This window comes from Pelophylax lessonae, assembly GCF_965119305.1.
Source record: "Pelophylax lessonae genome assembly, chromosome: 6".
NCBI lineage: Eukaryota > Metazoa > Chordata > Amphibia > Anura > Ranidae > Pelophylax > Pelophylax lessonae.
The window spans coordinates 51961214-51984884 of record NC_138773.1 but is presented as its reverse complement, the minus strand read 5'-3'; the positions used below and the strand labels follow the sequence as shown (position 1 = coordinate 51984884).

Sequence of the window (23671 nt, the reverse complement as noted above, 5' to 3'; positions counted from 1 at the left end):
GCAGCTATAACAGCTTCAACTCTTCTGGGAAGGCTGTCCACAAGGTTTAGGAGTGTATCTATGGCAGGGATATGCAAACTGTGGCCCTCCCAGATGTTGCAGAACTACAAGTCCCATGAGGCATTGCAAGACTCTGACAGCCACAAGCCAGGCATGATGGGACTTGTAGTTTTGCAACAACTGGAGGGCCACAGTTTGCATATCCCTGGTCTTTGGGAATGTTTGACCATTCTTCTAGAAGCGCATTTGTAAAGGTCAGACACTGATGTTGGAGAGAAGGTCTGGCTCACAGTTTGCACTCAAATTCATCCCAAAAGAGTTCTATTGGGTTCAGGTCAGGACTCTGTGCAGGCCAGTCAAGTTCCTCCAACCCAAACTCGCTCATCCATGTATTTATGGACCTTGCTAGGGGAGGTCATACATCCAGTAGTTGTCATGGACTTTTTATTTCATCTGTAAGAGGGGAGGAAGGATTTTCTCGGCTAAGCACACCCTCCCTCCTTCCTGCCTGCCTGAGCTAAGGGCAGATGGATTCCAGGAAGTAAACATGATACATGATTTATCTGCCCTTACTCAAGATGGCAGAGGCTAGAAATGATAGGGGGGTGTTTTAGAAAGTGATATCTCAAAGTATGGAGACGTGTATGGATAGGGGAGTTTGCTTTAAATATTAAAAATGAGTTCTATAGCGCTTTTAGTTTGCAGTGCTCAGATTCAGTTAAGTTCCTCTAATTCTTCTCTGTATTCTATCAAAATTATTCATATACTTTAGACCTCAACAAATCTCTGTTGCACTTCAAGGCCAGCTAGACCTCAGGGTTGGTAATAATATCATGGGGAAAAAAAGGTTACACAATCAAATCTCGCTGATACGAATATTACCATCACACTAACACTTTTATGTACGAAGACAAATTTATGGAATATATGAAGGACAAACGTGAAGGTGCTGCAATCTGAGGCATCTGATTGATTATTGGCATCCAAAGAGCTTCCAGGTCATATTAGCAACTAATGCGATTGGTGCAGACTACAATGTCACTTGTCCCTCTGAGCTTAATACAACTTACTATGCGTTTTTAACTTTTATTTTTATTTTTTTCTCAGTTTTCTAGTTCCGCCCTGTTCCGTATCGGGCAGCTGAGTACTGTGGACCTCGGAGATGAAAACCAGGAAGCGGTTAGTTTTTAACATTTAAAATGACAAATCCTTTCTTTTTAGTGTTCGATAAAGTGTAAGTCCCGGCTCACATTATAACCCACATGTGAATTGCTCAGGAAACACACTGCATTCCTCTGCAATTTGCCAACGTGGTGCAATTTGAGTCCATTCATTTTGAGCCCCAGTTCACACTATAAACCTGCATGTGATTCGCACAGGAATCTTACCGCATTCCTGTGCAATTCACATGCTTTTAGAGTGGTGCAATATGAACCCATTCATTTTGTTGCCCTGGTATAACCCGCATGTCAATCGTACAGGAACTGCACAGTGTTTCTGTGCAATTCACATGCGTTTCAGTGCAGTGGGATTTGAGCACCGGTTCACACTTTAACCCGCAGGTCAATCGCACAGGAACCGCACATTATTCCTGTGCATTTCACGTGCGTCTCAGTGCAGTGGGATTTGAACACTAGTTCACACACTATAGCCTGCATGTCAATTGCACTGAAACCACACTGCATTCCTGTGCAATTCACGTGTTTCAGCGTGGTGCGATTTGAGCCCTTTTAATTTTGAATGGGCTCAAATTGCACCAAAGAAGCGCACCTTTTTTGGAGCTGCACCTCACCTGGATCACATGGTCATATTGTATCATGCGACCCGGTGCAGACAAACCGCGATGCATATGGGGTATCATTGACTTTGGGTTGACACACGCAGTAGATTGCAAACAGCGGATCACACCGCATGTGTGAGATCCTAGGCAACTGTGTTATACTTTAGCAGTGCCATGCAATCATGACGGTGGTCGCTGCTCACCTCAGATCACCTAAAACTAGCAGTCAGAGGCAGCAGTGCCTTAGCTCTCGTGGTGCATAAATTCAGCAGTTTGGTTATAGGTACAGGAGTGCCTAGGCACCCTCACATACCAGGAAGTGCACTGCTATATTTTAGGAGAAATTCGAGACACGGGTACTGTTTGGGCACAATTAACATTTCTAGATGTTCCCTAAGATAGCAAATATTCACTTTTTAAGTTTAGGTTTACTCTAGGCACCTTTTAGGTGCCATCACCAGGCACCTGCCAAGTGCATTATGTTGGCACCACACACAACAATTTTCAGTCAGGTGCTACTGGTGGGTCATTTAATTGACACGCTTCCTTACAAAACTGATATATCAATTTGAGTAGACCCAGCATATACTGCCATTCTGAGTTACTAACCATGGCTGAAGAGAAGACACTCTCTCTTGGTGCAGCATAACATTCATTTCTTATACCCCCCCTCCTTGCTGCAGAGTGCCCTGAAAACCCCAAGCAATAAGTGTAGAGGGAATGGGCACACCACTCCCAACAAGGCTCAGTGCCTTTACATGTGAGGACAGTCATAGTGCAACATAACATTAATTTCTTATACCCCCCCCCCTCCTTGCTGCAGAGCGCCCTGAAAACCCCAAGCAGTAAGTGTAGAGGGAATGGGCACACCACTCCCAACAAGGATCAGTGCCTTTACATGTGGGGACAGTCATAGGGAAGAGAGTGTGCCTAAGCCTGTGCAAATGTTGACGTTCAGGAAGTTGATATTTGCATATTACTCCATTGGCATTTGGTAGGGGAATGAAAGGTATGCTGCAGCTCCTTAAGGTTCCTTCAACTCATCACTTGCCTTAACTAGCATTTCAGCCTGACTGTACTGGTACACCATGAGAACTGTACATTTTTTTTTTTTTTTTTTTAACTTTTATGTTTGTTTTCATTGTAGGAAACAGAACTTCATTCTATGGTTCTTAAAGAAATTCCGCACACTGACAACCTGCTCTCGCTCAAATATGAGGTATGTGTCAGTCGAAGCTAAGATTTTATTGGGGTTAAACCGAAGCTCCATTTTTATACATTTAGAGTTGAACATGTACAAACATATAAAGAAAGAAAGCTGCGCTAATGTGAGCAACATATAAATTGATAATAAATGAATAATACACCAATCTCAGTATTATTAATATGAGTTATAATTTGTGAATGAAAGACACCTGAAATGCCGAAATACTGCCGAAATGATAAGTGAAAGACACCAAAAATGCTAATAAATTGCATAAAAACTGGGTGACCACTATGAATCACAAAAACATAAGAAATATAAATAAAAAATAGTCCATAAATGAATATAATATAGGTCCTGAAGATGAAATCCAAAAATAATAGGAGTGAGTGAAGTGGATAAAGGATAAGAAGCCAGTGTCTGTTGTCACCACGGTGCTCCAACAAATGTGACATGCATATCTGCTTACCACATTCTGGTATAAAAGCAGCCTGTATAAATGGTCTCCTCACAGCACCACTCGAAATAGGAAATTCCTTGCTTCAGCGAGCCCCCCCCATGAATATGGCCAGAGAAGGAGGGATGAAAACTGATCCTGATCTTAATCCCAGGTGGGAACTCCGGTGGCAGCATACAAGGAAAGACAATGGGCTCGATAGTGTAATATTGTTAAACCAATTTATTATAAAGGATAAAAAACTAACACTCACATGTAAATTAATAAATATCGCAAAGAGTTCAAAGGAAGCCGGCCGGCTCTCGTGTAGCCCGTCCTCAGGGAAGCGCTATGACGTCAGCACGCCGTACCCTACGTGCTCGTCTGCAAAGACTTCTAATGGGGATGTACAAAACATCCCCATTTCTACAAAATCCATTGCTATATTGCAATTGTGGAAGCATGTAAAAGATTTATATTTCCCACTTTTGTTCCGAAAGAACGCACTTGGGTCTTTTTTTACATGTTGGCCAAACGTCTCACACATTCGTGCAGGCTGCACTTTAATTTCTCTAATAGATTTATTCCTGTGATCGTCATCTCCATCTAGTGGCTAAAATGCAGTATAGTTTTCTAAAATACCGCAATGAGAAAATATATTGCATTTTTGCCACTAGATGGAGGTGATGATCATAAGAATTCTTCTACTAGAGAACTTACAGTGAAAATTTGTGTAGCCTGCACAAGTGTATGTGGGACATCTGTCCAATGAATGTTTTATACATAGACTCCATAGTCTCTCAGCACCTATTTGTATTTGGCAGTGTAAGATAAAAGAGCCTCATTGTTTGTTTCTCTTTAACCACTTGCCGACCGCACGCCACATATATACTGCGGCAGGCTGGCTTGGCTGTGCGAACCGACGTCCTGGTACGTCGGTTCCCGGGAGTGGTGCTGGGGGGCGAGCGAAAACCGATACTAGCGGGGATGCCAATCCACAGGACACCCGCAATCGCCCCCCGCTGAGAGAGGACGGTCAGCTGCTGTTCTTATCTCTGAAATGATCAGAGCGCCTGTGATCCTTCTATATAGGATCACAGGTCTCTGTGGGCATTTCACAAGCCCATCCCCCATACAGATAGTAAACACTCCCCTAAGCACACCGTTCACCTGATTTGGATGTAAATCCCCTCAAATTAAAGCTGAAAGTCTGCAGTTAAAGCACATCTTGTTTGTTTCTTTTCAAATCCATTGTGGTGGTGTATAGAGCAAAAGAAATGGTCTTTTAAAAAGGCCAAATACAGCGCTTGCTAGCTGGATAACTAGTTTGATGGCATCATCAAATGCCAATCTTTAAAGTAGAATTAAATAAATTATATTATAAATTGCATGAATGGCTTGATATATGACATATAAATATATAAAATCCACAATAAAAAGTGAAAAGTGATTTTGTGCATGAGTGACTGTGGCATAAAATTCAGGTGGAAATATCAAACAATAAATAATTTTGCAATCAGCAATATACGTTATTGTATTAAAATTCAATAATAAAAAAACAGTCCAATGTTAAGCGGTGACTTTGTGCTCAAAATAATGTCCTTAGTGAGAGTGATTCTTCACAATTGGAAGGTGCAAGTGCTGTGACTTGATTGGCTATAGTGTTTATTCCTTGTCCCAAGTAAATGAATGAATTGGGTCACTTACCAGATGTAGTGGGTCTTGTATGTCATATGACATTAAGACCAATCAAGCTTTGGTGGCCTCCTGAGCCAAAAGGTTCCCCTTTAAGCGGTCCTTTGGACTGATAAAAGCTCCTCTGGACTCCGGGGTGTAACAACCCAGTAGATAGGGAAGGAGAGAAAAGAAAGCTCCAAATAGCGTAATAAAGTCAAATATAAAGTTTATTGCCCATACATGGGGTTCCGAACAATGAAAGCAAAGTAAAACACTCTCCCTAGTGGTCAGCGGTGCGGGCTGCGCGTCCTCGCGGGATCAGCGGGCTTACTTCCGGCTTGCGTTCCACCCAGGGTAGCGTAATGACGCTATGCGTTCCAAACTGACGCGTTTTGTCACATCCGGTGACGTCTTCAGAGTTTTGGTGTTGTATAGAGCCAAAAAGATTAGAATTGTGTCGATGTCCCAATATTTATGCACCTGACTGTATGCACTTAAACCACATGTTGCAATTTTTTAAAGTGGAACTTTAGTCAGAAAATTAAGTTCTGCTTAGATGACTTCAGGCTGGCCCCTTTAGCAGGTATAGCTAAAAATAAGTGCCTACACTGTATGCAATCCAGTATTACACGGTCTCACCCTGCTCTGCACATGCTCAGTTGCACTCTATTTTTAAGCACTGTGCCGAATTTGTAGAGGCCGGTCTGCTGATTTACTGTTGCTCAGGGGCTCGCAGGATTCAGCAAAATAGCAGCCTCCAGCAAGAAAAAACAGGCGCAATTCTGGAGGCAATTTACAGCACACACTAATTTTAAAAGCATGCTTATTAATGTGGAATGTATGTTCCTTGCTAAATAACATTCATTTTTCAGAAGTTATTATGGGTAAAGTTCCCCTTTTATGCCATTGTGTACACCTTGGGAGGTGCTGGGAGATCTCTCTGTTAAAGCGTTAAACCCAAAAATAAACTTTTATTTTATTGCAGCTTACCAATTCTTAGATGTGATGGCTGCATTCATTTTCTTTTCTTTTTTTTCACCTGGTGATCCTGTAAGTAAGTCTGTTGTTTTCAAAAGAACAAGCTGACCTGCAAATGTAGGAGTTACAGGTTTAAGACAAACCATTTACTACTGACAGGGGTGCTTACAAGGATTTGGATACAAACCATTTACTACTGACAGGGGTGCTTACAATGATTTATGTATGTAAAAACCTTTATCCCAAAAGGGAAAAAAAAGCATTTGCTGTAATGGATTATAAAGTGTGAGCTGGAGTTCAGCTTCTTTTTGTTAGTGCATCTAAATCTGCTAATCCATCTTACACTCCCCTCCCCCCAGACTGACAATGTTGCTGTCCATAGGTGTCAATGTTGCTCCTTTATCCAGAGTGGGGGCACTCTAATACAGGAGGTGTGTCACTGGCCAGATCACCAGAAAACAGAGGGAAAAGCCCTAAAAAGAAAACTAATGCAGCCACCACATCTAATGATTGCCTTTTGTTTTTTGGTTTAATACAGCTTTAAGAGCCCATTCACACTGCTGCGACTTGTCAGCCTGACAAGTCGCAGCCCATTGAGTAGTACAGGACCGGTTCTAATAGGAGGTACATAGGTCCTGTAGTACTTTGGGGCGACCTCGGAGCGACTTGCATAGACTTCCATTATGTGAAGTCCCTGCAAGTCGCGCCGAAGTCGCGGTGCACGCGACTTCACAGGTCCCCCCCGAAGTCGTGTCGCCTCAGTGTGACCCGGCTCTTAAGGTTCTCCAGAGAAATAGACAGCTATTGGGGGACGTAACCCACCTGACTACACCTGTAACTGAAATATCACTTTAAATGAAGCTCATTGTTCACCAGCAGGAATGTTTGCAACCTTTGAACTTGTTATCCATTTTGCTTTCTTCCTAGAGTTTGGATTATGACAATAGTGATAACCAGCTATTCCTTGAAGAGGAGCGAAGGATAAACCATGCGGTAATTTGTTCTCTGTTGTTTTTCTCCTGTAAAGCTTTTGTAGCATAAAATCAAGAATATCTACAAGAACAAACGTTTTTCATTAGAGCTTGCAATTCTTCGCCGTGCAATACGAACAATGAAACCCTCCACTTCCACAGATTACCCTATTTTTGGACTCTATAAGGACGTTTTTCTTTTTTTTTAAGTGTTTTTTTTTTTTTAACTTTTTGTCTGTTTATATGCTTAATCCGATGTGCTGTTGATTTTATATAATATTCTCAAGTATATTAACCACTTTACCACTGGAGGATTTTGCTGTCTTACGTCCAGGCCACTTTTTGCGATTCGAGCGCTGTGCGACTTTAACTGACAATTGCGCGGTCGTGCGACGCTGTACCCAAATGACATTTACGTCCTTTTTTTCCCACAAATAGAGCTTTCTTTTGGTGGTATTTGATCACCTCTGCAATTTTACTTTTTGCCCTATAAACAAAAAAAGAGCGTTTATTTTGAAAAAATAACAATATTTTTAACATTTTTTTTATATGAAATTCCTCCCAAAAAATATGTAAAAATCAAATTGTTTTAAAATTTTTGGCCAATTTGTTTTCTGCTACCTATGTTTGGTAAAAAAAAATCACAATAAGCGTATTTTGATTGGTTTGCGCAAAAGTTATTGCGTTTTACTAACTAAGGGAAAGATTTCTGTAATTTTTGGTGTTTTTTTTTTTTTTAACGCGTAATGGCGGCGATCTGCGATTTTTTTTTTTTTTTTTTTTTTTTTTTTTTTTTCAGGACTGCGACATTGCGGCGGACAGAGCTGACCCTTGACTGACATTTTTGACACTTTTGGGGGTACCAGTGACATTACTGCAGTAATCAGTGCTATATATATGCACTGTTACTGTAAAAATGACACTGGCAGGGAAGGGGTTAATTTTATTGGAGAGGGAGGGGTTAATGTATGCCTGGTGCTTACTAACATGTGGGGGGGGGGGTGACTGAGTGAGCCAGGGACAGATCGGATGTTCAGCGCCGCCTACTGGGGGAGGAGTCCAGCGACGTAGGTCTACGTCGCTGGACGATAACGAGCCACTGTGCCGCAGTAGCAGCACAGTGGCTGGGGGTAAAGTGGTTAAAGGAGTTGTAAAGGCAGAAGATTTTTTATCTTAAAGCGGAGTTCCACCCAAAAGTGGAACTTCCGCTCTTTTGCTCTTTTTTTTTTGTCAGACGTCAGGTCCCTGCACCGGCATGTTTCCATTGGGCAGCCGGCTGTGATTACTTGCAGCTTCACTGTCGGCTGCCCACTGCGCTTTGTGAATGGCCCCACCTTTCTGGGACCTGTGACATGGCTCAGAAGGTTGGGGGGTAGAACTTCTGGTGAATCACAGCAGCGATCGGACCGGAATTGGGAGCTGGTTTTTACCTGTCAAAACCAGGTATCTGCTCCCCCCACCCCCTCAAAAACAAAAGGGGGGAGGGGGAGGAGGGCATAAAGCATAACTTTCACTTTAGGCCCCTTTCACACCTGTCCATTCCATTTTCTGTCAGCGGGGGATTGATCCTCTCTGTGTGTGGAGTCGGAGGTGTCAGATCCGCGCTGTCCTCTATGGGGGAATCTGATGAGAATGGACCGCCTGTCCGTTCTCATCCGATCTGCCAGACGGAGGGAAAATAGGGTTTCCATCCGTCCGGATTTGACAGACAGGATCGGATCGGATGTCAGCGGACATGTCTCCGCTGACATCTGCTGCCCCATAGAGATGCATGGGGCATCCGTTCAGGTCCACATGTGTGAAAGGGGCCTTAGGGTGAAATTCCGCTTTGACAGGAAGCAGAGTCTTTGAGTGACGAGCAGATCCAACTGAATCCTATCATAATACACTGACAGGTGAATTTGACCAGCAGTTGACCTCCAGCTGGCCTGCATTTGAACTGCTTTAAGTGGGCTTTGTATTCCCGTAGACTTGGATGCATAACTCACTGGACACGAGCAGAAGCCTTGACAAAAGCCCTAATGGTTACTCTCCTATTACTCGCCTAATGGTGTTTTCTTTTTGCCCCAGGCTTTCCGCACTGTGGAAGTAACGCGGTGGGTCATCTGTGGAATGATCGGGATTCTGACTGGGCTTATCGCATGCTTTATTGACATCATGGTGGAGCAGCTGGCCAATATCAAATACCAAGTCGTTAAAAGCAGTATCTTTTTATTTAAAAAAAAGTCTATAAATTATGTATTTCAGCTCATGAAGAACTGATGATTTTCATATATTTGGCTCTCCGACTCCTGACAACCCTGATGCAGTGCTTTGGCAACTGAGATGTCCAGGAAAGATACGATGGGTTGGTAGATGGGCTCAGAAGCAGGCTGCTACTTCTTACCTTATCATATGAGCCCTCTTACTCCTCTACATTTACAGGCCACTCTATGCTGAGGCTGAATTGGAGGTGCAAGGCTAGAACTTGGTGGGCAGGTGGACTGCATCTCAGTTGCTCATGTATTGGTGGCCAGGATCCATGCCAACATTAATGTGGTGCTGTAGAAAGAGGAGGATATAGCCTGGCTGCTGCACACCTTGCCTGGCTCGAGTGGTTAGCAGGTAAAAGCAGCCTCTGTTTGATTCATCCAGGCCATGTACCCAATATGTTCTGCTCTCCACGATTAAGCCCCAGGGACAGAGCGAAACATATTGGGTGCGTGGCCTGAATGAATGGAGCCGAGGCTGCTTTTACCTGCTAACCACTTAGGTTGGGTGAGGTCTGAGGGGGGTGGGCGATCTCTTCCTCTTTCTACAGCATGCTTTGGGTCTGGGCAAACCTTTCCCCAGCCTGCACCCTCACTAGTCAGCGGCATCTAATTCATTGGTAACAAAAAACAAGAGGGAAGATAGCTGCGCTTGATGGACAAGAGAAAGCCTGCTCATGCAAAGGTGTTATCAAACCAGAGAGAAATATAGGAAAAAGTACAGCGCCAAACATTAAATTTGCATCAATAACATCAGTAAATGGAAAGACTAATCAAAGTCCATATAAAGTCCGTGAAACCAAGTGCTAAGTGTCAGATGTGAAATAAGATGAAGATTCCAACACCGTAGTAGAGACCTAAATCCTGGAAGAACCCCGTGCTCTAGTGTAGTAATTCCCTTACCGGAACATTAGACCCCCGATTTAAGGAAGGTCAAATGGGCATGGATCACAAACACCACCAGACTGGATAGGGTCCACTCAGATATCTGGCATCGGGTTCCTCATGGTAAACTCATCATAAACGACATTTCCCCACTCATTCATGCTCCATGAATGATGGATAGATGAATATACCCTCCAAAAAAACAAATGGGGCTCCAATAGTGAAGTATGCAAGTTTATTTGAAAGAAAATAATGGATATATGCAGTCACGCCTCTAGCTGTGGCCTTTATACATACATGCCTTGATTCAAGCATATGTCATGTGAGTTTTTTTATCCATTATTTTCTTTCAAATAAACGTGCATACTTCACTATTGAAGCCCCATTTGTTTTTTTGGAGGGTATAGTCATCTATCCATCCTTTGTGGAGCATGAATGAGTGGGGAAATGTCGTTTATGATGAGTTTACCATGAGGAACCCGATGCCAGATATCTGAGTGGACCCTATCCAGTCTGGCGGTGTTTGATCCATGCCCATTTGACCTTCCTTAATCGGGGGTCTAATGTTCCGGTAAGGGAATTACTACACTAGAGCACGGGGTTCTTCCAGGATTTAGGTCTCTACTACAGTGTTGGAATCTTCATCTTATTTCACATCTGACCCTTAGCACTTGGTTTCACGGACTTTATATGGACTTTGATTAGTCTTTCCATTTACTGATGTTAGTGATGCAAATTTAATGTTTGGCGCTGTACTTTTTTCCTATATCTAATTCATTGGGCCTTGTCAGCCTGAGTCGGGAGCCCCTAAGCATTTATCATGGGTAATATGGCTGTGGTCCTCATATAGGGGCCCTCTCACATTTTGCTGGACCCAGAGAAGGTGGATGCCCTTCCAGGAGCTGTGTGAGCTGCAGAGATCACCTTCCTTCACAGAAGCTAAAAAAAAACCCAGCGGGACGTCTGGTGGTTTTTATTGAATGTAGCATGCCTGGTGTCCTTGTTAAACATCTGCTAGTATCTTGAGGACTCAAAGCTGCTGGAGTGGTAAGATGGGCAGTCTGTCATAATGATGGGGTGCAGATTGGTTTAATATAAGAGTCTTGTAAGTGAGTACACAGCTAATGTGTAAGGTAAGGTGTACAGGCTTGGAAAAATCCATTTCTAAATTGATAGAAAACTGTCTAAAAGACCAAATTCAGCGGCTGAGTAGTGTGTGATGATTCTTAGTCTAAATCGTCTAGGATCATTAGTGGTGTACCTCAAGGTTCAGTGTTGGGACCCTTACTTTTTAATATCATTATAAATGATATAGGGTCTGAGATTAAAAGTATAATTTCAGTCTTTGCAGATGACACCAAGCTATGCAGTGGAATAATGTCCTTACAGGATGTCTCCAACTTGCAAGCCGACCTCAATGCACTGTTTCATTGAGCAACTATGTGGCAAATGAGGTTTAATGTTGATAAATGTAAAGTTTTATGCACTTGAGGGGCTAAGAATATGCATCCATCACACATACTAGGGGGGAGTACAACTGGCGGAATCCATAGTGCTGGATCAAATTGAATCATGCTGTGCTGGGGTTTTTCCCTTCCTCTGGAACAACTGTGGGTATAGGATTGTGTACAGGCGATTCCCCGGGTTACAAACAAGCTAGGGTCTGTAGGTTTGTTAAGTTGAATTTGTTTATAAGTCGGACTAGGTAAAAATTTTTTAAGTGTAGCTCCAGCCAAAAAAAGTTTTTTGGTTAGCTTAGGGAAAGGGTTAACACCCCTGGTTTTCTTGTTTGTGCCCCTGTTCAGAAGATTTCACCTCACTTTCTCTTCCTATGACAACTGGATTTAGAAAATTTTGGGTTGTTGTGGAAACAAGGATTGGTGATAAAGCTTCAGTGGAAACTCCTTTTTTCCCTTGAGAACTTACAGGAGTGAATTTCCCTTCCTAGGGGGAGATCTTTTTTAACTTCCTATTGTCTTCCTTTACTTGTAAGTAGGAGTTGTTTGTAACCCGGAGACCACCTGTATATAGGATTGTATCATTTTTTCTTTTTCTTTCTTTTGTTTTATTTTTCTTGGTTGAACTAGATGGACTTGTGTCTATTTTTTTTTTTAACCTGACGGTGACTATGTATTTCCAAAACACCAGGATTCTGCAGCTGTTATTGCCTTTATCTGCCTTTCTCTCCAGAAGGATGACACCACCTTTGTTCATGTATCACACAGGTACATCCTGAACTGATATGGCAGCTCAGATGACACAATCATGTAAATCCTGGTGACGCTAAAGTTCTTGATGGTGTCCATGTATGTCTGACCTCTCGAGGCCTTGTGAATTTCTACAAGGTTTCAATGTTGCAGTCTGATCATTAAAGGAGAGGAGACTAAGGAAATGCTTTTTTCTGCCTGCAGCAGATTGAATGTTTTTGACAGTGGGATGAGTTCTACAGTGCCTTGCAAAAGTATTCACCCTCCTTGACTTTTTACCTATTTTGTTACAATACAGCTTTAAGTTCAATGTTTTGTTAATCTGAATTTTATGTGATGGATCAGAACACAATAGTCTAAATTGGTGAAATGAGAAAAATATATACATAAAACTATTTTTTAGAAATAGAAAACAGAAAATTGGCATGTGCGTATGTATTCACCCCCTTTGTTATGAAGCCCATAAAAAGCTCTGGTGCAACCAATTACCTTCAGAAGTCACATAATTAGTGAAATGATGTCCACCTGTGTCCAATCTAAGTGTCACATGATCTGTCATTACATATACACACCTTTTTTGAAAGGCTGCAACACCTAAGCAAGAGGCACCACTAACCAAACACTGCCATGAAGACCAAGGAACTCTCCAAACAAGTAAGGGACAATGTTGTTGAGAAGTACAAGTCAGGGTTAGGTTATAAAAAATATCCAAATCTTTGATGATCCCCAGGAGCACCATCAAATCTATCATAACTAAATGGAAAGAACATGGCACAGCAGCAAACCTGCCAAGAGACGGCCGCCCACCAAAACTCTCGGACTGGACAAGGAGGGCATTAATCAGAGAGGCAGCACAGAGACCTAAGGTAACCCTGGAGGAGCTGCAGAGTTCCACAGCAAAGACTGGAGTATCTGTACATAGGAGGACAATAAACCGTACGCTCTATAGGGCTGGGCTTTATGGCAGAGTGGCCAGAAGAAAGCCATTACTTTCAGTAAAAAACAAAATGGCACATTTTAAGTTTGGGAAAAGGCATGTGAGAGACTCCCAAAATGTATGGAGGAAGGTCCTCTGGTCTGATGAGACTAAAATTGAACTTTTCGGCCATCAAAGAAAACGCTATGTCTGACGCAAACCCAACACATCGCATCACCCAAAGAACACCATCCCCACAGTGAAACATGGCGGGGGCAGCATCATGCTGTGGGGATGTTTTTCAGAAGCCAGGACTGGGAAACTGATCAGTGTTGAGGAAAATATGGATGGTGCTAAATACAGGGATATTCTTGAGCAAAACCTGTACCACTCTGTGCATGATTTGAGGCTAGGACGGAGGTTCACCTTCCAGCAGGGCAGTGACCCCAAACACACTGCTAAAGCAACACTTGAGTGATTTAAGGGGAAAAATGTAAATGTGTTGGAATGGCCTAGTCAAAGCCCAGACCTAAATCCAATAGAAAACCTGTGGTCAGACTTAAAGATTGCTGTTCACAAGAGCAAACCATCCAATTTGAAGGAGCTGGAGCAGTTTTGCAAGCAGGAATGGGCAAAAATTCCAGTGGTAAGATGTGGCATGCTCATAGAGACTTATCCAAAGCGACTTGGAGCTGTGATTGCTGCAAAAGGTGGCTCTACAAATTATTGTCTTTAGGGGGGTGAATAGTTATGATCATTAACTTTTTCTGTTATTTTGTCCTATTTGTTGTTTGCTTCACAATAAAAAAAAAAAAAATCTTCAAAGTTGTGGGCATGTTCTGTAAATTAAATTATGCAAATCCTCAAACAATCCATGTTCCAGGTTGTGAGGCAACAAAACACGAAAAATGGCTTTTGCAAGGCACTGTATGTGAGGATTTTCAAAATACCTTTCTGCTTGCTCCTCAAAAAATTCTCATGCGTATTTATGTATAAAATCGTACACTTACAGAAAGTGAGCGCTGGTGAAACCAAATGCAGCAACAGTAGCTAGCTCACAAAGGTGAATATATAACCCCCAGTTTTTGTTTACATGTATAAAATCATGTAGCTGCTATTGTAGGTTATTTTAATGTCCTTATCCAGAACTCTGTTAGATATCGACACGTATACAGCAAAAGGAGGACTCTCTATCTCCTTGCTGCTGTGGGTGACTTTAAACGCTGTAATTGTCATGTTCGGGTCACTAATTGTCGCCTTCGTGGAGGTAAGACTTTGATGGTTATTATAATAATTATAGATTTTTGGCTTGCTACCATAAGTCTCTTTAAGTTTAATACCTCCTATTTACTTGTTCTGCCTTACAGCCAGTGGCAGCCGGAAGCGGCATTCCTCAGATTAAGTGTTTCCTAAATGGTGTGAAAATTCCACATGTTGTGCGACTTAAGGTAAGTGAAAAAAAATCTCTTTCGCTCTCTTATCTACTGTGTGTGTGTGTGTGTGTGTGTATATGTATGTATGTATGTATGTATGTATGTGTGTGTATGTATATATATATATATATATATATATATATATATATATATATATATATATATATTATAAAAAACAGTGGATATAAAAAGTCTACACACCCCTGTTAAAATGTCAGGTTTCCGTGATGTAAAAAAATGAGATAAAGATAAATAATTTCAGAACTATTTCCACCTTTAATGGGACCTATAAACTGTACAGCTCAGTTGAACAACAAACTGAAATCTTTTAGGTGGTGGGAAGTAAAAGTAAATAACTAAAAAAATATGGTTGCATAAGTGTGCGCACCCTTAAACTAATACTTTGTTGAAGCACCTTTTGATTTTATTACAGCACTCAGTGTTTTTGGGTATGAGTCTATCAGCATGGCACATCAGACTTGGTAATATTTGCACACTCTTCTTTGCAAAAACACTCCAAATCTGTCAGATTGTGAGGGCATCTCCTGTGCACGGCCCTCTTCAATTCACCCCACAGATTTTCAATCGGATTCAGGTCTGGGCCCTGGCTGGGCCATTCAAAAACGTTAATCTTATTCTGGTGAAGCCATTCATTTGTTGATTTGGATGTATGCTTTGGGTCGTTGTCATGCTAAAAGATGAAGTTCCTCTTCATGTTCAGCTTTCTAACAGAAGCCTGAAGGTTTTGTGCCAATATTAGCTGGTATTTGGAACGGTTTAGAATTCCCTCTACCTTGATTAAAACCCCTGTTTCAGCTGAAGAAAAAACAGCCCAAAGCATGATGCTGCCACCACCACCATGCTTCACTGGGGGTATGGTGTTCTTTTAGTGATGTGCAGTGCTGTTTTTTATGGCCAAAAAAGTTCAACCTTGGTTTCATCGGACCATAACACATTTTCCCACATGCTTTTGGGAGACTTCAGATGTTTTTTTGCAAAATTTAGCCGGGCTTGGATGTTTTTCTTGGTAAGAAAAGACTTCCATCTTACCACTTTACCCCATAGCCCAGACATAGGAAGAATACGGGAGATTGTTGTCACATGTACCACACAGCCAGTACTTCCCAGATCCTTTATTGTTGCTGTAGGCTTCTTGGCCTCCCTGACCAGTTTTCTTCTCGTCTTTTCATCAAATTTGGAGGGATGTCCAGTTCTTGGTAATATCACTGTTGTAAACAAAAAAAAAAAAAAAAAAAAAAACGGAATTTCTGCGCTACAAATGTGACAATTTGATAATGTGATATAAAAAAAAAAGTGTGTAAGCAGCTTTCACAGATCTATAGAAAAAAGTCCAAAACAAATATATAAAAGACGTGTAGCGCTTACGATAATGTGTCAAAGTGAAACTTAAATCAGTGAAACCATAATTCTAAATAAGTACCAAGTCCAAAAAAAAGTTCACATATATATATATATATATATATATATATATATATATATATATATATATATATATATATATATATATATATATATATATATATATATATATATACATATATATATATATAAAAAAAAAAAGTGGAACCACAAGTCCCAGCATGCAGATGAGTGTCTCAGTCCCTCCACGACAGATGAGAGGAAGCCGCCAGTGGGATAACACAAAAAGGGGAATGGGCGCTTACCAGAGGCTGTTGGCTATCCAAATAAATGGATGGAAAAGCCAAAAAGCGCTTGTAAAAAGTTGTAGACCACCGGATAAGGATCATCTGACTCGGCTGCTCAGGTCAACTCACAGGGAGGCATATAGGGCACATGGGGTCCATATACATGAGGAAGTAACAATAGCACATAGCGTAATATTGTTTTAAAAATAATGCATGCTGGACCAGACGCTATGACCACGCCCCCAAGCCGGCTCAAGCAAACGAACGTCGTGGCGTTTGCTTCCCTATTGCTATCTGGAGAGACTGTTTTTATTCCTGGCATTCTCATGTTACATGGAAGTGCACTACCTTTTTTTAAATACATTTTTTTTTTTTTTAAAACAATACTACGCTATGTGCTATTGTTACTTCCTCATGTATATGGACCCCATGTGCCCTATATGCCTCCCTGGGAGTTGACCTGAGCAGCCGATTCAGATGATCCTTATCCGGTGGTCTATATGTTTTTTTTTTTTTGCCTCTGGTCTTTTATAATGGACCTTGCTGGGAGAAATCGCAAATGTAGCACAATAATTTTCTAAGGGACTTGTAGAAAGCACACATGTTGGAAGCATTGATTGCTAAAAGGACTGTAGTGAACGTGATCTTTTGCAGTCTCATATAATGCATCCCCAGTCTCCATAAACTCCTAAAGCATGTTTGCAGTCTCTGGCCATCACTTGTAGCATGCCTGTAGTCTCTGGCAATCTCCTGTTGCATGTCTGACAGCTTTCTGTAGCATTACATTTACTGAATGTTATGTGCGGCTCTTGAGGCCTCTTCTGTCAAAATGGTTGACCACAGCTGGTTCAGGGCTTCTCGCTGTGGAATAAGGGTACTACAATGAAACGAACCTAGTTTTTTAAAAAAAATCCTTTTTCCCCCCTCTATCACTTATTTATATATTTTCTGCATTCATCTGTTAATATCTTGTTCTCTGTGTTTTGGTAGACCTTGGTGGTGAAGGTGTGTGGAGTCATATTTTCTGTAGTCGGAGGGCTGGCTGTGGGCAAGGTAAGTAAAAACAAAGAAAAAATGTGCATGCCTTTTTTAAAGGCTAGGTTTGGTATCCTTTGTATTGGGTTTCTCTGAACACAGCAGGTCCTAGAGATGTAGTAATACATATTAACCCACGCGGGGCTGATTCCTAGATAAGATAAGCAGCTGCTGTTCACCTAGTTTGGAAAATAAAAAAAAATTATATAGAAAAAACAGTGCTTGCTAGGGAAGATCAAATAAATGGATAAAATATATGCTAAAAAAAATGCTATATGAAAATGTATAGCAGCATTTAAAGTGCAAACAATTCCTATATTATATAAATAAAAATGCAGCGCTTGATATAGTCCACAATATATGATGAATCCACACTCAGATGGTATATAGAGTTTCCATATTCACAGAAAACACCTTGACACGTGGGGATGTAACATCACTAGTGAATACTAGAATAGAATAGTTGGAACAGTAAGCACCTCCACCACACTGAAAGAACCAATTGGCCTCTTACCAGATCCTGACGATCACTGCTCACACAGTGATCACAAATGCCTTAAGAATCTAATGGAGATCAGCCTTGACCCGATCCAGGTAAATCCAGGATCCTCCAGAGCAAGATGATGCACAAAAACAGCTCTGTTCCTTCATGTCTATATTAGATTCCTATATTAGGTGAGTAAATATAAATGTGCAAACTAAGCAAAAATGTATAAATAAATACAAAAAATATAATTCATAAATACATAAAAAATTGAGTTCAAGAAGTGAGTGCATGTTATAATCCTTTTGAATTCAATAAATAAGGAAATGCAGTAAAAGTTCATAAAATGTTTGGAGAAACTGTGCAAAGGTGCTCAGGTGCCTTAATAATCTTAGTGCTCATCCATGTCAGGGTGCCCCTCCCCTTCTTGCACCCCCACTCACCAGAAATTAGGACCCCCTCTGGGCCAATTGCAGCCTTAATAATGAGTGTGGAGTCCTGGGTGTCATCCAGCAGTAACCTATGGTTCAAAAGCCCAAAATTATTTTCCTTGGCAAGCTCAGCCCAGACGAAATAAAAAGATCATAGTGTGATATTGTAAAAGGATCGTTTATTGATATATATCAAGTTATACTCCCAGAGTGGCAATAAAAATAGGCAGTAGACCGCATTAGCCAGAACTTCCTGGAACGCCGACCAGGGTTTCAGGACATCCTGGATGTCCATTGATGATGCTCGGGATGGAGTGCGAAACGCATTGACGTAATTTCCGGTTTAACCAAGTACGTCACTTCCTGTCTCCTTGTGGAACGGACGTTGGTCTGCGTTCCAGGAAGTTCTGGCTAATACTAACTACTGCCTATTTTTATTGCCACTCTGTCTTCATTTGTGGTGAGTGGTGGTGCAAGAGGGGAAGCGGCACCCTGGCTGACACTGATGAGCACCTTTCAGCACTAAGATTATCAATTCACCTGATCACCTTTGAGCACTTTTGCACAGTTTCTTCAAACATTTTATGAACTTTTACTGCATCTACTGATTTATTGAGTTGAACCGGATTATTACATGCACTTACTTATTAATTTTAATTTTTGTATGTATTTATTGAATTTTGTATTTATTTAAATATTTTTGCTTAGTTTGCACATTTATATTTACTCACCTATTAGAGATGTATTTGATTTGTAGGAAAAGCAGGTTAAACGCATGCATTTGTGCTGCAATCTATTATAAAAACCTTTTGTTTAACAGTTGTAACTGTGTAAACAATCCATAAAGCTGGCTACAGTCCATGTATAATAGCCTTTAGATTTACCAACACTATGTTATATAAGTACAGTTTGTCTGCAGGCAGGATTTGGCATTACATAGTTGTTCATAGATCAAAAAAATAGAGGGTAATTTGTATGGCCAGATAAAATCAAACCTGTGCTATGCTCATGTAGGGCAAAGCAGCAGGTTCACTTTAATGGTAGGAATACAAGCAGTATATACTCCCCCACTCTTAGATTGGCCTCTGGGAGCAAAGGAATAGATTGTACTTCTGGGTATGGGGCAGCTTGTGACTAATGACCCTTGCTCTCAGAGAGTCTCAGGTGACAGCACTGGTGATTGGCTGCTCAGGCTCCTTGTCCTGTGACATAGGATCAGGAGAGCAAGTGCTCAACCCTGTGTAAGCTCATGACCTCCTGTATGAGAATTTGCAGCTGGGGAGTATGGCACTTAAGTGAACCTGTTGCTTTGTCCTGCACAGGCACTGTACCTGTTCAAGCAGTCCAGCATCCTGGTATTTTATATTTTTCTTAGGCTAAATAAAAAAGCGCTGTGCAGACTGGTGTTCCTTCTGTATTTAGGAAGGGCCGATGATTCATTCTGGAGCGGTGGTGGCAGCCGGTATTTCTCAAGGCAGGTCAACGTCTCTCAAGAAAGACTTTAAGGTAAGCTCTATCTTACAGGAACCAGATCTCCTTCTGTGGCTTTTGTTCGATGTGTTGCGCCATAGGTTCACAGAATAACCTGATGTATACATTTTAGAACTTCCTTTGTTGCCCACAGCAGCCGTCAGCTTTTAGCTTTTCATTTTTCAGCAGCATACCTAAGAAAAAATGTTGTGAATCTTATTGGTGTATCTAAGATATTTATAAATGCCAGTTACTGAAAACTAGGACATTTTACACAGAAATGAGGAGAAATGTAGAAAGCAACTTAATGTATATCAGAAAGCCATCCAGATGTTTTCAGCTGCATTCCCTACATAATGTTGCCATGGCAGTAGAATAGAAGCGTCCATATAGCTGAATTCCAGGTCTGGATTTTTTAGCATCGTTACATTGGTCCAGCTTGGTCCAATGTAAGTATGTATGTGCCAAAGCGGTGGGATCCCTGCGGAGATTTGAAGTGATCTCCACCTCTACAGTGATCGCTGATGTCTTACAGGCCCCTTGCTGATCAGCCGCCCTGGTCCATAGTGAACACCTGGGATCGCACAGGAACCCCTCACAGAACTCCCTACGTCGGCAGTCAGCCCCTCACAGGCAAAGCGGCGTAGGGCTACGTCGCTAGCCTGTGAGTGTCTAGGGAGCGAGCGCGCGCCGCCGTAGGCGCGCTCCCACGCGGTCACGGACCCCCCCTCGCGTGTGCCCGGCGGACCCGATGTCCGCCGGTCACTCGCGATCGTCCGTTAGAGCAGGAGAAAGGCAGGCGGCTAATGTAAACAAGCCGCCTGTCAGTCTCCCCTGTGTATGAATAGTGATCATACGGTTCTACTATGTAGGACCATTGATCACTGTTCCTACACCTCAAGCCACAGCTAATCACAGTTAGAATCACACCCCTAGGGACACACACAACCCCTCCCTCTCCAATACAGTTAACTCCTTCACTGCCAGTGTCATTTTTGCAGTAACAGTGCATATATATAGCACTGATTACTGTAGTAATGTCACTGGTAACCCCAAAAGTGTCAAAAATGTCAGTCAAGGGTCCGATCTGTCCGCCGCAATGTCGCAGTACCGCAAAAGAAATCGCAGATCGCCGCCATTACACAAAGAAAAAAAACCCAACGAACATGACAAAAATCTTTCCCTTAGTTAGTAAACGCAATAACTTTTGCGCAAACCAATCAAAATACGCTTTTTGCAAATTTTTTTTACCAGACATATGTAGCATAAAACAAATTGGCCTAAAATGTTAAAAAATTTTGATTTTTACATTTTTTTTTTTTGGGGGAATTTCATATAAAAAATGTGAAAAATATTGTTATTTTTGCAAAATTGACGCTCTTTTTTTGTTTATAGCGCAAAAAGTAAAAATCGCACAGGTGATCAAATACCACAAAAAGAAAGCTCTGTTTGTGGGAAAAAAAGGACGTCAAATTCGTTTAGGTACAGCGTCGCACGACCGCGCAATTGTCCGTTAAAGTCACGCAGTGCCGAATCGCTAAATAGGCCCTGGTCAGGAAGGGGGTAAAATATTCCGGGGTTTAAGTGGTTAATACAAGGCCGCCTTTTGTTGGACTAGGTGGCACAGGACCTGGAGGATGGTGGTAATCACTGTAGTAGTGAAGACAGCTACAGTGATTTTCCTCTTCCACAGATATGGGATGCATTGTTACATGGGTCCAAGCTGAACCAAAGTAACTATGCTATAAAATCCAAACATGGAATTCAGCTTTTGTATGTGTGGTTTCTTCAGTGTATGTATGTTTTGTTAAATTTGTTCAGTAAGTGTGAAAGAATATCTTTTAATTCTGTCTAAAATAATGTCTGCTGACACCTTTCTGTGTTATCTTCATCTGCAGACTGCTATCAGTTCCATTGTTCCCAGCTATCTCTGAGGGCTACAGAACCCTTGTTTTTGCAATGGAGGAAAGGGGGTGGCTATTGTATTCCTGTCTTAGGGTGACAGCTCTGCTCCGCCCTTCTTACAATAAAGTAGGAGCGTTGTCACCCTAGGCCAGGGAGTGTTAGGCAAGTCCTACATTATGTGGTTTTCATTCCTTCAACACTGAATCCCTCCTGCTGTGCTAGTGCTTTCTGACAGCGGGAGGTTACCCAGCCATCAGAATACAATAACTGCTGGTGGCTATAGCCACAGGCAGTGTTCAAATGAAATAAAACCCACAGGCTTGTTATAATGAAGTCGAATGATGGATCAACTTCAGTACAACCAGCCTGTCCATAGATGGATCTAAATTTGGCCGGTTCATCAGGAAACAGCTGAATTTCGATCCATCAATGACTGGCTTTATTGGTAGCATCATCGGGTGTATACAAAGGAATAAAAGCTTAAACAAAGAAACAAAGGCAGCCACCACATCTTAAAAAAAAAAAAAAGCTACAATAGATTACATTTTGTTTGTTCTTGGGATTAGATACGCATGGGGGGATTTACTAAAACTTGAGAGTGCAAACCAGTCCGCTTCCAGGTTTTATTGTCCAAGCTTAATTGAACAAGCTGAAGTTAGAAGCTGATTGGCTACCATGCACAGCTGCACCAAATTCTGAGTGCTCCAGTTTTAGTACATCTCCCCCCTGCAGTCTGTTATCACTCGGTCCTGAGGCCTTATGCCTCGTACACACGATCAGATAATTGGACGACTTATCATTCGCATTTTGTTGCATGATACTAGAATCGAATTCAACAATGAGTACTAAACGTATGATTTCTTTTTTTTTTTTTTTTTGTACGATTCTGGAAAAGCTTTGTGGTTGCGTAGTTACCTATCAGTGCAAAACAAAATCAATGGCAGCCAGGCTTTTTCAGGGTTGTTTTTGTTTCTGATCATGCGCGGTCTTTGGCTATCAGTTTTTAGCGGACGCATAGTGTACTGATTAAAAGATTGTCATTCGCTAGGCTATCGTACGACAAAAGTTTTCGTTTGTCCCTTCGGATTTTGTCTGTCAATCGAAATGTCGTGATCGGTTGTTGAAAGCTGTGTACTAACGTTCAGATTATCGAGCGATCAATTCGAAAGTAATTCTTTTTCTACGATTACCTGATCGTGTATACGAGGCATTACTTGCAGCTTGAAGGACTTCTCAGGGGTGTTCACAGCATGACTTGTTTGTGAATGATTATTTTGTGTCTTTGCAGATCTTTGAGTACTTCCGCAGGGACACAGAGAAGAGGGACTTTGTGTCAGCCGGGGCCGCTGCTGGGGTGTCGGCAGCTTTTGGAGCACCAGTCGGTATGTGTTTTCTTTGTGAAAAGCTCAGCAGCTTGGTATTTATTGGGGCCTCTCCTTATAATATAATAGTAGGAAATATTTAACTGATCAAATGCTTAATGGGTTTGTAAAGGCAAAAGTTAAAACAAAATAAAAAAACAAACATGTCATACCTAGTTACCTGCTCCGTGTAATAGTTTTTGCACAGAGCAGCCCCGATCTTCCTATCCTCGGGCCCCTCCCCCCTGCCAAGTGCCTCCATAGTGTGTGCCTGCTCCTCAGCGCCACTCTCTGTCTCCATAAGATACGGAGAGAGCGTGGCTCAGCCCCACCCCCTCCTCACTGGCTGCAAATGAACGCATCTCAGCCAATCGTGAGGGGGAGAGCTGCTGCTCTCGTTGAAATCGCTTGATCATTATCAAGCTCAGGTAAGTAACCACGGCTTGCAGAAAAGAAATTTGCACAATTTCCCCATCAACAAAGACCGTGTTGACAGGGGAATTCCTCCTCCTGAGCAATTGTCTTTTCCGGGGTGGGGGGGCGTTGCCCTGCTGGGAGAAGACCATGATTATCACTGGCGGC

The 23671-nt window shown here is 41.8% G+C and overlaps 1 protein-coding gene across 1 annotated transcript in view; it reads left to right on the top strand.

The window, feature by feature from the left end:
- CLCN7 (chloride voltage-gated channel 7) overlaps positions 1–23671 on the top strand; it is a 101808-nt gene that overhangs the window by 21095 nt on the left and 57042 nt on the right. The window contains exons 2-10 of the mRNA XM_082260006.1: positions 1108–1179; positions 2928–2999; positions 7003–7068; positions 9117–9249; positions 14461–14570; positions 14671–14751; positions 17394–17456; positions 19776–19859; positions 23017–23110. Of these exons, the coding sequence (XP_082116132.1) occupies positions 1108–1179; positions 2928–2999; positions 7003–7068; positions 9117–9249; positions 14461–14570; positions 14671–14751; positions 17394–17456; positions 19776–19859; positions 23017–23110 (775 nt within the window). The remainder of the gene's footprint in view (positions 1–1107; positions 1180–2927; positions 3000–7002; positions 7069–9116; positions 9250–14460; positions 14571–14670; positions 14752–17393; positions 17457–19775; positions 19860–23016; positions 23111–23671) is intronic.